The 11,730-nt window shown below is 33.0% G+C and overlaps 2 protein-coding genes across 2 annotated transcripts; one reads left to right on the top strand and one right to left on the bottom strand.

Moving 5' to 3' along the window:
• The first annotated feature begins 3,016 nt into the window (after positions 1–3,016).
• On the top strand, positions 3,017–5,816 carry LOC107950546 (THO complex subunit 7A). The gene is made up of 3 exons (XM_016885419.2): positions 3,017–3,212; positions 3,712–4,332; positions 5,407–5,816. The coding sequence occupies exons 2-3, from the start codon at positions 3,739–3,741 to the stop codon at positions 5,536–5,538; spliced, it is 726 nt and encodes a 241-aa protein (XP_016740908.1). The 5' UTR covers positions 3,017–3,212; positions 3,712–3,738; the 3' UTR covers positions 5,539–5,816.
• Positions 5,817–8,075: 2,259 nt separating this feature from the next.
• LOC107950914 (transcription factor MYB53) lies at positions 8,076–9,613 on the bottom strand. The gene is made up of 4 exons (XM_016885823.2): positions 9,581–9,613; positions 9,222–9,500; positions 8,417–9,106; positions 8,076–8,328 (listed from the first exon to the last, which is right to left on the bottom strand). Exons 2-4 carry the CDS (start codon positions 9,491–9,493, stop codon positions 8,295–8,297), a joined length of 996 nt encoding a protein of 331 aa, XP_016741312.1. The 5' UTR covers positions 9,494–9,500; positions 9,581–9,613; the 3' UTR covers positions 8,076–8,294.
• Between the last annotated feature and the right edge of the window lie 2,117 nt (positions 9,614–11,730).

Consider the following 11,730-nt stretch of genomic DNA (forward strand, 5'->3'; position numbering starts at 1 on the left):
TAACATGAAATTTAACTACACTAATATAAAAACAAAAAACAATGAATGATATATAAAATATCAAATAAATGAGCAATATAAATAAAATAAATGAAATTACGAAGAATTAGAGGCGTACATATGAATTTTCATGTAAAACTTTGATTTATAAAATTTATAATGAACTTATGAGAACATAAAATATATTAAAAATTATTAAATGATGTCAACATAAAAAAATATGTATACATATAAATGTGAATAAAACTTTAGTTTAAAAATATAAATGCGCATAAAAAAATAAAACATATACACATGTTTTTTTAAATAATTACAAAAAAAAAATTTACATTATTAAAATTTATTAGGAAAATAATAAGAAAAACTAAATTGAACAGCAACTGAATAATTTCGGGGCAAATCCGCAAATAAATAAACCCAAGGGACTCATTCGAACATGTGAATTACATAGAGGGGCTGGAAGGGCAATTTTCCCTTCTCTTCTAAAACGGCATCGTTCCAAATGATTAAATTGGAATTTAAAATAAAATTGAAGATCGAATTTAAAAATAAAAATAAAAAAAAACTAAATTGAAAATATATTAAAAGGCGGAGGGGCGAAGAATGCAATTTACCCTTCCGCTAAAAAACACGCGGATCCTAGGCCGGGTCGGGTCGGAGCCGGGTCGGTCTCCCCAAAACGACGCCATTTTGGGCGTCTGGGGGCTCTCTAAAACGACGCCATTTTGGTGCCCTATAAATACCCCCAATTCTCCAAAAAAAAATTCATTTGAAACCCCTTTTTAAAAAAAACAAAAAAAACTTTCAGAAACCCTCCCCCCTTTCAGTTCGTCCGGCCAAAGGTCCGGTCATCGGCCACCGCGCCGACCGCCGATATCTGGCACCGGCGCCACCGCAAAGGTCCGGTCATCGGCCACCGCGCCGGCCGCCGATATCTGGCACCGGCGCCACCGCATGCGGTGGCCGAAAAGTCGAAAATCTCATATCTGACCCTCTTAAACCCCTTAAACCCAAATCTAGCCCCGAAATTGCCAAAATATCAACAGAGAAGGCCCAAAATTGCGAGAAACCTTTCGGTTTTCAGTTGTCAATCCTCGGTGACGACTTCCTCGACCATCAGCGGCGGTTGGGCTTCAAATACAGGTTGTTTCTTTCTTTTCTTTCTATTTATTTTCTTAAAACATACATAAAAAACAGTAGATTAAAAAAAGAAAAATAAAAAAAATATCAACCTTGGAACGATTTCTCTTTCGGTATTGAACTAACTGTGTTTTTGCTATAAAATAATTCTGTTTCTTTTTCTATTGATTCTTTTCCCCCATTACAATGTATTTGATGTCTTTTTATAGTCGAATGAAAAATAAATCAAAGAAAGAAACAAGAAATCTGCTTGATTTGATTTGATTCAATTTGATTTTCTTTCCTTTCTTGTGCTTATTTCTTGCAGGCAAAGATGCGGAGATCCGGAGGCGAGGCGAGGCTCGACTGCGACGCTGTTGAAGATTAAAAACCCTAGGGTTTCATCCGTTTGGGCCATTGTAATTTGGGCCACCACTTTATTTTGGTTTGGGCCTTGTAGCCCGTTTGTATTTGGACACTATGGTTGTTTTTATATATTTACAAAAGGGACGGGTAAAATTTAGGTATTACACACACCATACATGCATTACACCCATTATTCCATACTTAAGAAGAGAGCATTAATAACATTTGCATGGAGGCGATATATGTGATATTCATATACATGTATATATATGCATATTTCATATCAAATGAAAGAAGTCCAATGTGTTTTACATGGAAGATTCACGTCTTCATGTTTTAATGCCACAAATGACTACTTTACATGTTTTAATGCTATTTTTTATACAATACTTAAAATTACAAATAACTCATATTCAACCCATAAATATGAGGATAATGAGCTTCAACGCACTCGAACCCAAGTCCTCCTGCGTTGGTAATAATGTCCATGCTAATTGAGCTAAGACTCAATCGCAAAAGTTAACGAGAACTTGAGTTTTAAGAATACCATCAAATACAAGTTTCAATCAATTAAGCATGCCATATTCATTTCATGAAATCAACGCATTTCGCAAACTCATCCATAATCAAAGAAGAGAACAAATTACAATCTAAACTACCGGTTTTAGCTTCTTCTTTTGCTTTTCATTTTCTTGGTTATAACTCCTTAATTCTGGTATAATGCCGAAAATAGTCTCTAATATTTGCCTAATTAGTGACTTTAGCTTTTATTCTTTTTTTAACCATTTTAATTTCACTGTTCCATTTTTATGAAATTGGTCATTTTTTAACTGGATTGATGGTGTGTCCGTTAGTTGATTAATAGTCAACAACATTTGTTGATGTGGCACTCTATATATACAAAATTTCTAGCGTAGCATTATTTTGTATTATATGTCACGCCAACAAAACAATTAAAACAATTAATAATTAATAATTAATAATTTTTTATTTTACATCTTCAATTAATTTTAGTTTAATTTAATTTATTTTTAAAATCTAACATAATGAGTATATTTTATTTTGAGTTTTTAAAACTCTTGTTTTCTTTTTTAATATTCATTCGTTTCTTGAATATGATTTTTCTCTAACATTAATGATATTTTTGTGGAATTGAGGGCTTTGTGAAGACCAAACCATGCTTTAAACATGCGGTTCCTCTTAAATTATTCTTGTCATTAACAGAAAATGTAATTTTAGTCCTCATGAAAGTAAAATTTGAGCATATTGTTTAGCGAAATTGAAGGAACTTTGAATTAATGTAATAATTCTTGCCATTAAATTACATGCTACCTGCCACACGTTAGTCAAATATTAGCTATGTTTGTTCGCTCATAAAAAGCTAACACAATTTGTATTTTGAGTAATTTGTATAATATTTGGCAAGTTTGGATACCAAATTAGAAAAGAAAAAAGAGCTTAGGTACCAAATTAAAAAAATTGTCAAGTTTAGATACCAAATATTATATTTAGCCAAAAAGAAAAAATAAAAAAAACACCAAGAAAACCCAACAGCCCCGGAGCCCGGTTCAAAAGCCGCGTACTTGTCTTAGGGCATATCTTCTCCTTCAATCGAAATTTGAAAGGCAAACCAAAGAAGAATTTTTGTATTAACAAGTTACTTCCGAGTTACTGAGCGACAAAATCGTCCTGGCTTTGCTTTTTCTCCCTCAAATCTCTTTGAATTGGTAACCTTTTAGCACTTTCTTTTGCTATAATGATTTATGCTTTCGGATAAATTCCTGCTCATAATTTTGCTTTATGTTCTTTTTTTCCCTGAAGAAATTGTTCCAATTTGCTCTAATCAATCATTTTTGTATGATATATAATTTATATTTTCATTTCATTTCATTTATATATCTTGTTTAGAAATGTAGCAAGAGATTAAACCTTGCTAAGGAAAAAAAAGTAAAATTAGGTAAAGAGACGTATAATCTTCCATTTTCGTGTTGGAGAGTTTCCTATTGAACTGTTGGTTTTGTGTTTCTGCCTTTGAGTGGACCCTTTTGATAGTTGGTTGTTTCATGTTCCGTTCCTTTTCTTTTAATGTTGAGAGTTTAGAGTGATATATGTTTCATTATTGAAGGTAGTGTCATACTTTCTTTGGTAAAATGATGTTTCTTTTCTATCTATTGCGGATATATATGGCATTTTATTAAAGTAGTTCATGAACTGCTGATATTGCAGGGTTGGGTGAATAAATAGGACATTTAGATGTTGGGGAAAGGAAGGAAAGTGTCTGGTAGAGGAGAGACAGTCACGGCAAATTATGCTTTTGGCCCAGCTGAAGATGATGCTATTATAAAACACAGGCTTCTGACCCGTACAACTACTACGAGAGGCGAACCACCATTGAAGAAACTTCAAAGGAAGTTTACCTCATTTGTGTTAGAGGTTGAAAAAGAAGAAGAAAACTATAATGATTGCGCAAAACTTTCCACGGCTTTCTTACAAGAGTTGTCCACTTTTGAGATTCCTTTACTAAAGAGTAAAGCTGTTATTGATGCAAATCTTAGAGAGAAGGAGAACTTCAATGAGTTAAAAGATGAGATAAATAGGCAGATATCGCTTGTGCAGACTGACATAGAAGAGCTAAAGAAACAACTAGAGGAAAGTAAGATTGAAAGGCAACACAAGGAGGAGTGTGAGGCTATTAGGAAACTGATCTCCGCACAGCCACCAAGATCCGAGACACAAAAAAGCATAAGAGAGATAGAGAAAGAGATTGCGGCTTTGGAGGCAGAGAATACTGCTGGTTCAAGGTTGCTGGAGCTTCGGAAAAAACAGTTTGCGTTGCTGCTGCATGTGGTATGTTTAATTCTGCAACTTACATGCAGTTTTCAATGTTTCTGTTCTAAACATGATCGAATTGAAACAGCTTTTGTGATGCTTGAAATTTCTTGTTTGCTAATATATCTTGATTTGAGAATATGATCTCTTGAAATCCTGTCCATGAACACACCTTCTTTCTTTCCAGGATATTGTCTCTGTATTTAATCTCTTTTTGAATCTTATGTATTTTCCAAAACTGTCCTTGCTGCTGGTTTTGTTCTTAGAAGTTGATACATGTTTACCTCATTGCCTGGGGTCATCTAGATTCTGAGTTTGTTTGTTTTCTTCTCACAAGATGGAGATGAGAGAGCATGTGCTGTCATAAATATTGGAAAATGGGGACAATTCCATTAAAAGTGGATGGAACTTATTGCTGATTTCTTTCGCTTTCTTTTCTGTACAAAATTTTATTTTTTCTGTGATCTATAAAATTCTTTTTTTTCCTTAATATATGCTTTCATGGCAAACTTCAGTTGTTTGAGCTGGATAAGCAGATTGCCACTAGGAAATTTCATATTACATTTGTGACGAATGTAGCTTGGTCTTTCTATTGACAAATGTAACTTCTGCATTGAACTTCTAAGATCATCTATTGACATACTACTTTATTGTTGATCTCGCACATGTCACCTTTATTGGTTCCATATTCCTTAATGACTTGCGTGAACATATTTTGGAATAAAAGGATATGACACCATATTCCTTAATGTCTCGCACATACTTTTTTTTTTTTGCAGAATCTACCTTATCTCAGAATATTTTCTTGTTTTAAGTTACAATTTAAATGGAGTGGCATCATATTGTTTTAGTTTTGTGATTGAGCTACTAGCTTGAGATGGATGTGTCACCAGTCTCATCTATTGTCCCTGTATGATTTGATTCTGTTATCCTTGATGCAGTGCCTTTCCATGTTGTCTTGCATGATAATGGATAAAATGTAAAACTTGATGGATCTTCGTTCTGCAGTAATCAAAACTGCTTAAAAGACTGGTTGAATCTGTATGATCTGTTACTAAAATTTCTTATCGTGTTACTTCACCTTTAATGCAGGTGGATGAGTTGCAAAATACCATAGAAGAGGATCAGAAGAGTTTGATCGAGGAGATGAGAATGGTGACTGAAGAGCAGAAGAGTGGGATGGATGATGCCAGTGGGGGCTCTGAAGCCATGGCTGTTGATTAGCTGGGTGCTGCATCCAAGTTTTGCAGTTGTAAGGTTTTGTAAAATCATGATCCTTTCCATCCAAATAGTAGTTTTGAAGTTTTATGTAGTGGAACATCAGAATATTCTTAAAACTGTTGTTTGTGGCTTTTGAGCTAACATTTGAATTACTAATGGTCCACAATCGGAGTAGGATGTGGATAGTTGGCTTGATACTGCTTTGTTACTAATTGATCAGTCTTTCTTTTAGTCTCATGATACTCTTTTAAACAGAAATAATGAAACTAGTTGGTTATTTATTTTTAAATTTCGAGGTCCCAGTATATAGGGACTTAGAACTCAGTGACCACTTTATTTGGTTGTGTCAGCAAGATCTTGTATTTTGATGATCTTCAAATTGTGTCATGTTTGATATTGTGAATGAGCTTTTCAGGGTGATCTAAAGCTCCCTTTGCTTAACTGGCTAGTACGTTGGCTTCCAGCTTTATATGTAAACTTTGTCCAATATCTTATAGCTTTTGCAATTGCAATTTGGAATCTTTATTTAAGCTTAAGGTAATTCCTGTGTAGCGGGCCTTGTGGGGGGAAGGTGAGTGGACTTTGCCTGCACCAATTAGATACAATTCCTTCCCAAACTGTAGAACCAAAGCGTAGCATCTCCTAATACAAATTTTATAGTTTTGACTTTTGATACTGTGTATATACATATTTAAAAGAAAGAATATAAATGGAAATGTTGTATCTATATTTTGTATCCCTTTAAACCATTATACGCGTTATACACATTCAAATATGCATTCCTTTAAACCATGGGTGTGGTTTGGTTATTCTTCATTTCATCTCTTAATCATGTGATTGGAGGCTCTATCCCCGTTCATGGGAATGAAGTATATTTTATGGTCAACCGTTTATATTTCCGGAGAGCACTCGTAAATATCCTGGTTACAACAAAAAATATGCATTCCTTTGATGTTAAATTTAATCACATTCAACATGTTTGAGACAGCATAGTATATATCAAAGTTTTAGGAGTTAATAATCAGAATTGAATATCAAGTGGTAGTAACTAATTCACCTATTGTGAACAAAACCATGACACGTTTACAAACAATTTTGCAGATTGGTGTCAATGGTGTGGACCTAAGTAAGCATGATTTTCAAGTAATAGTTGTACGCCAAGAATGGTGTCATATCCTTTTACAAGTATTATCCATACAAAACGAGACATTGAAGTTTGATTAATAACCCTTTTTGTTTCCATGTCGTTTTTTGCATTGAATCTAAGTAAGTTACCTCTGCGTCGCTGTAAAATCTTGAAAAATGTATAATAGTTACCCATATCATGTGGCGAAAAAGGAAATTTCGTTAAACTTGATTAATTTGACATCATAAAATGTTGTGATTTAGAACTGTTAATCAACATATTTGGCAAGGTAGGTAAGGGTTGGTTGTTTTCATTAAAGGTCAAATAGGAACCTACTAAATATAATGAAATCCCTTCATGGACAAGGTTAGCTTGTCAATAGGGATTTCTCCCCCAAGCCTCTCTTCTTTCAATCATACTTATCCTTCTGCCTACAAAATCAAACATATTGTTGTGTTTTACTTTTTCATCTTTCCCTTCTATCTTAGCCAAATAACAGAGACAATTAATCTTAGGTTTGAAATTACTGAAAACCTTCATTTATATACACCCAACGTTTTCAACATCAGTAAAGAAGTTACCTGTCAGCTTCTTGTGATCCACTCTCATTTCACCACACTTCATTGTTCTAGAAAAAATAGACTATTAGGTTTTGGATAGCTTGCTGTTAAAGCGAGGATGAAGTCAAAAAATTACTTTAGGAATCATAAATTATTGGGAGGTCAAAGTAGAATTATATCGTTGTACTAATATGTAATTTCATAAAAATATAAGGAATTAAATAATAAAATCTACCACTTTTTTAGGGGTCCCTTTGTAAAAGCTTTGCATAAATTTGATTCTATTGAATTCACTCAAAGATAGTTGGGAGTATTCAAGGATCAAACTTAAGATTTAATGTTGATTTCAACGTAAATCCTTTGCTATTACACCACAGGCTTCAATAGTTAATAATGATAAAATATGAATTTTCTATTAAAAAGGAAATAGTCTTACCTAATGAGTAACAAATAGTCTTGACTTTTTATCATGAGACAGATATAACAATCTACTAGTTTAGCAACAATATGGTTTTATAATTCATTTTTGGGTGCACTTTTCATGTAATATAATTAAATTTCAATTAGGTCATCGTTCATGATCTTCATTAGATTCCGACATTTGTAAGCATTGGTATTTGGGTTTGTGAGTGTGTAATATTAATACAAGTTTGGCATGAATTTGTCCCCCTCTCCAATAAGGTCAAACCCCATTTTCTATTTGGAGAAAAAAAATTTAAGTCTTTTTCACTCATTTCGTGTCTAAGACTATCTACAACTAGTTTTATATTCATGGATCCACCCTGTGGTCCTCTTGTTTCTTTCTCTAATTGACATAATTTACCAAAAAATGAAAGCGTGCATCACTTGTTCAATGGGTTGCACAAAGAATAGTGCTTCAATCCAAGTTTATTACTGAAATGAAATCAAGCAAATTCAAACTAACCAAGAACATGAATATTATTACATGGAACTTTGTTTGTTCTTTACACAATGGCACCTGGCCTGTATATTTTTGTTCTTTCTGTTTAAATCTAGTGAAAAGCCAAGTGTTACTAATTCAAACTCCTGACGTATTCAATCCCAAAGCTCCTTTAAGAGAAGGGCCATGGCTGAGATGATGCCTGGCTGCAAATCAACAAAAATGACTCATAAATAAATGAAGAAATTGTATATATAGATATAGTTTAAACAAAAAATAATAATTTATACTTACTCTATGATATCTCTCCAGTAAGAGTCACTTTCTTCATCATCCATAAGATCTCCCCAACCTTCAAAGGTGGTTGAAGTAGATGAAGGGTTAGATATATTAATTGGGTTGATATTCTTGTTTTCGGTTTGGGGTCGACGTTCGGGTGAGGCCGGAACTAATTCCGGAAGCTGCGATTGAGTTAAAGGTGGTGGAATATTAGCAGGAGATAGGGATGGGAATTGATGGTTGTTGGAGTCTTTCATTGGCTGGTTATGATATTCAGTAACCTCCGGTTGATGTTGTTGTGGAGCTTCCAAGTTGAGAAGATTTGACTGTAATTGAGTAAGTTCTTGCGGAGCAAAACCCAATGAGAGATTACTAAACTGGTGATTTTCCCCGAAAGTTGGTCCTGCTAGAAAGTTGAGTGCTTCCATAGTTGGAGTGGTACCCAGAACTTGAATTATGTTATGCAACAATTGGAGTTTAGCAAGGTGTGCAGCATCCAAAGGAATATTAGTCATCATGAGGTTAGTAAAGTTTGCAGCAGCAAGCAACTGAGGCAGGTTGGGTAGAATGTTGAGATCAGTTCTTGGCCTGTGAGTCACTGGATCAATCCCCATTTGAAGTAGCTTCTTCCTTAGATGAGTGTTCCAGAAATTCTTAATTTCATTATCTGTTCTTCCAGGGAGATGAGTTGCTATTGCAGACCACCTGCCAAGTATATAATATAACATAATATAATATAATATAATATAATATAATATAATATAATATAATACCCAATTAGGGTTTTTAAATAAGTATAAAACAGAGAGTTTATACTTACTTATTGCCAAGAGAAGCATGAAGGTTGATAATGGTGTGTTCTTCTTCCTCGGAAAACCTTCCTCGTTTAATATCAGGCCTGAGATAATTAGTCCATCTAAGCCTGCAACTCTTCCCACACCTGTTCAATCCAGCAAGCTTAGGAAGTGCTCTCCAGCTTCCATGCCCATGTCTCTGAATGTAATCTACAAGAATCCGGTCTTCCTCAGGCGTCCAAGGCCCCTTTTTCAGGCCATTTTTATCACGACTGCAAGGCGGTGGTCTCCCCATCATCCCTTACCTGCAATAACCAAACCACCATTTACATGATCACAAAACATCCAATCAAGAAATTACAAGGATTAATGGAAGGATTGAAACCTTTGATTGGATTAGGAGAAATAGTTAGCAGTTGAAATGTGAGTGAATGGGAGCTTCTTTATATAGTGTGTGGATCCGCATCTGCTAAGGAAATTGAACACAAAAGTCTCTTCAAAGGGTATAATACAAGTCTTTGGCTTTTAAGATCATATCATACGTCGTATTGATTTTGAAACTATCTCACTAAAATTACTAAGCTATCCTTGTCTACAAAGTTGAATTTTTTTTTCTGGAATAAATCTTAAAATTATACATGAGCTTTAATTCAATATGCAATTTGATACATGAATTTCGACTGGGTCAAATGTATATATATAAAACTTTAATTTTGATTCAATAATACAAATTTTAAGAAATAGGTATATTAATTTATTTTTATATTGGATCAATATGATTATTTGTTTATAAAATAGATAAACATAAAACGATGTTATATCAATAATTGTGTTAAGCTGATTCAGAGTTAGTCTGATTGGTATTGGCATTATTGTTAGTGTAGGAGGATGTAGGTTCGAGTGTGCTGAAGCATATTATACTCCTATTTAAGAGTAGGGGATGGGCTATGGGTAGTTCTAGACCTTGTATAAAAAAATAATTGTGTTAATAATTTGTGATAATTGAATAAATCAAAATTTAAAATATAAAATTATACAAAATGAAATTATTGTTACTTATAATTTAATAATTATAAAATTATTAAATTCAAATTGAAGACACAATAATATTAAAAACGTATATTTATATGCGAATAATACTTTTTAAAATCGCAAGATTCTTTGTTTTGCTTACCATCAAAGTTAGATTCAATCTTTTACATTTCATCTTATAACTCAATTATATATATATATATATATATATATAAAAGCATTTATGTAGTTTAGAATTTATTTATATAAAAAGTTAACGACTATCCACTTTTAATTAAAAATTATTTAATTTATCACTTTAAATTAACAAAAAAGAAAACAGAAAACCCACATCCAATTTACTAGATTCTATATGCATAATACATACATACATACATACATATTTTCTGGTTTAAAATATTAGTTTCACACCATTGACCAGGATATTCCTAAATCAAATATACATGGAAGACATTTATTTTATTTGTTGTTATATATATATATTAGGCTTTATACTTTAAAAATAATTGTTTATAGATGCTAGCTAATCAAAATATAATTCCTTATTTGCTTATAGGTAAATTTAAACGTTTTACTAATATTAGATGAGTAGTGTGTTGAGGGAAAAAACAGATGAGCTGTGTGATAAGAGCATTTATCATTAAAATAAAATCGATCAGTTATTTTACTTCAGCTGGGGGAGTATTGCGGGATTGGAATGAAAGATGGATCTTAGGCTATAATAGGTACTTGGGATTTTGTCCTGCTATTGAGGTTGAGTTGTGGGGCATCATGGATGGATTAACACTTCTTTTGGAGCAAAGTTATGACAGTGTGATAATTCAGACTGATAGAATGGAGACATTCCTAGCAATTCAATACCAGGCTTGTAATGATTTAGATTCAACTTTAGTTAAGAGAATTCACCAAATTTTATCAAGAATAGGACATTGGGTCATTCGACATATTCCAATGGAGAAGCTTATGGGATCTCTAAATTAGTTCAAGAAAAGAGAGAAGGTCTTCAGGTGTCTGAGGTTTCTACTTTGGGGGTTTATTTTTATTTTAATGTAGTCCTTTTAGTTTTTTTTTTGTTGTCTTTTCACCAAAAAAAAGTCTTGATAACAGGAAGGGTAAATGTTCAGATTAGGGCTCAACTTTTTAGAGGTTGCTCACATAAGGGCCAAATCTTTCAAAATGATCAAATAAGGGACTAATTTTTACAGAAGTGCTCAAATAAGGGCTTTTCACGCACTTTGGCCCAATTTGTAGAAAAAATAGGTAAATACTAACATGATTAGAATAAAAATAGTTAACACTCGAATTAGATATTATTTGAAAAGAAAAGAAGAAGTTAGAACATAAATTGAAACATGATATACGAAATTTGGGAAGCCCTTATTCGAGCACTTTCGAAAAGATTAGGCTATTCTTTGACATTTTTTAGTGGTTTGGCCATCATTTGAGAAAATTTATAAATGTTAGGGCCTTATATGTCTATTTTGAAAATTTTAATCCTTATGT

This window comes from Gossypium hirsutum, chromosome D03, assembly GCF_007990345.1.
Source record: "Gossypium hirsutum isolate 1008001.06 chromosome D03, Gossypium_hirsutum_v2.1, whole genome shotgun sequence".
NCBI lineage: Eukaryota > Viridiplantae > Streptophyta > Magnoliopsida > Malvales > Malvaceae > Gossypium > Gossypium hirsutum.

What these genes read in the sequence shown, in the direction of transcription:
- LOC107950546 (XM_016885419.2), top strand. Translation starts at nt 3,739, where the DNA reads ATGTTGGGGAAAGGAAGGAAAGTGTCTGGTAGAGGAGAGACAGTCACG. An exon ending in TTGCGTTGCTGCTGCATGTG is followed by an intron (nt 4,333 to 5,406) that starts GTATGTTTAATT and finishes CCTTTAATGCAG; the next exon opens with GTGGATGAGTTGCAAAATAC.
- LOC107950914 (XM_016885823.2), bottom strand. Translation starts at nt 9,493, where the DNA reads ATGATGGGGAGACCACCGCCTTGCAGTCGTGATAAAAATGGCCTGAAA. An exon ending in CATGCTTCTCTTGGCAATAA is followed by an intron (nt 9,107 to 9,221) that starts GTAAGTATAAAC and finishes TATACTTGGCAG; the next exon opens with GTGGTCTGCAATAGCAACTC. An exon ending in TACTGGAGAGATATCATAGA is followed by an intron (nt 8,329 to 8,416) that starts GTAAGTATAAAT and finishes GTTGATTTGCAG; the next exon opens with CCAGGCATCATCTCAGCCAT.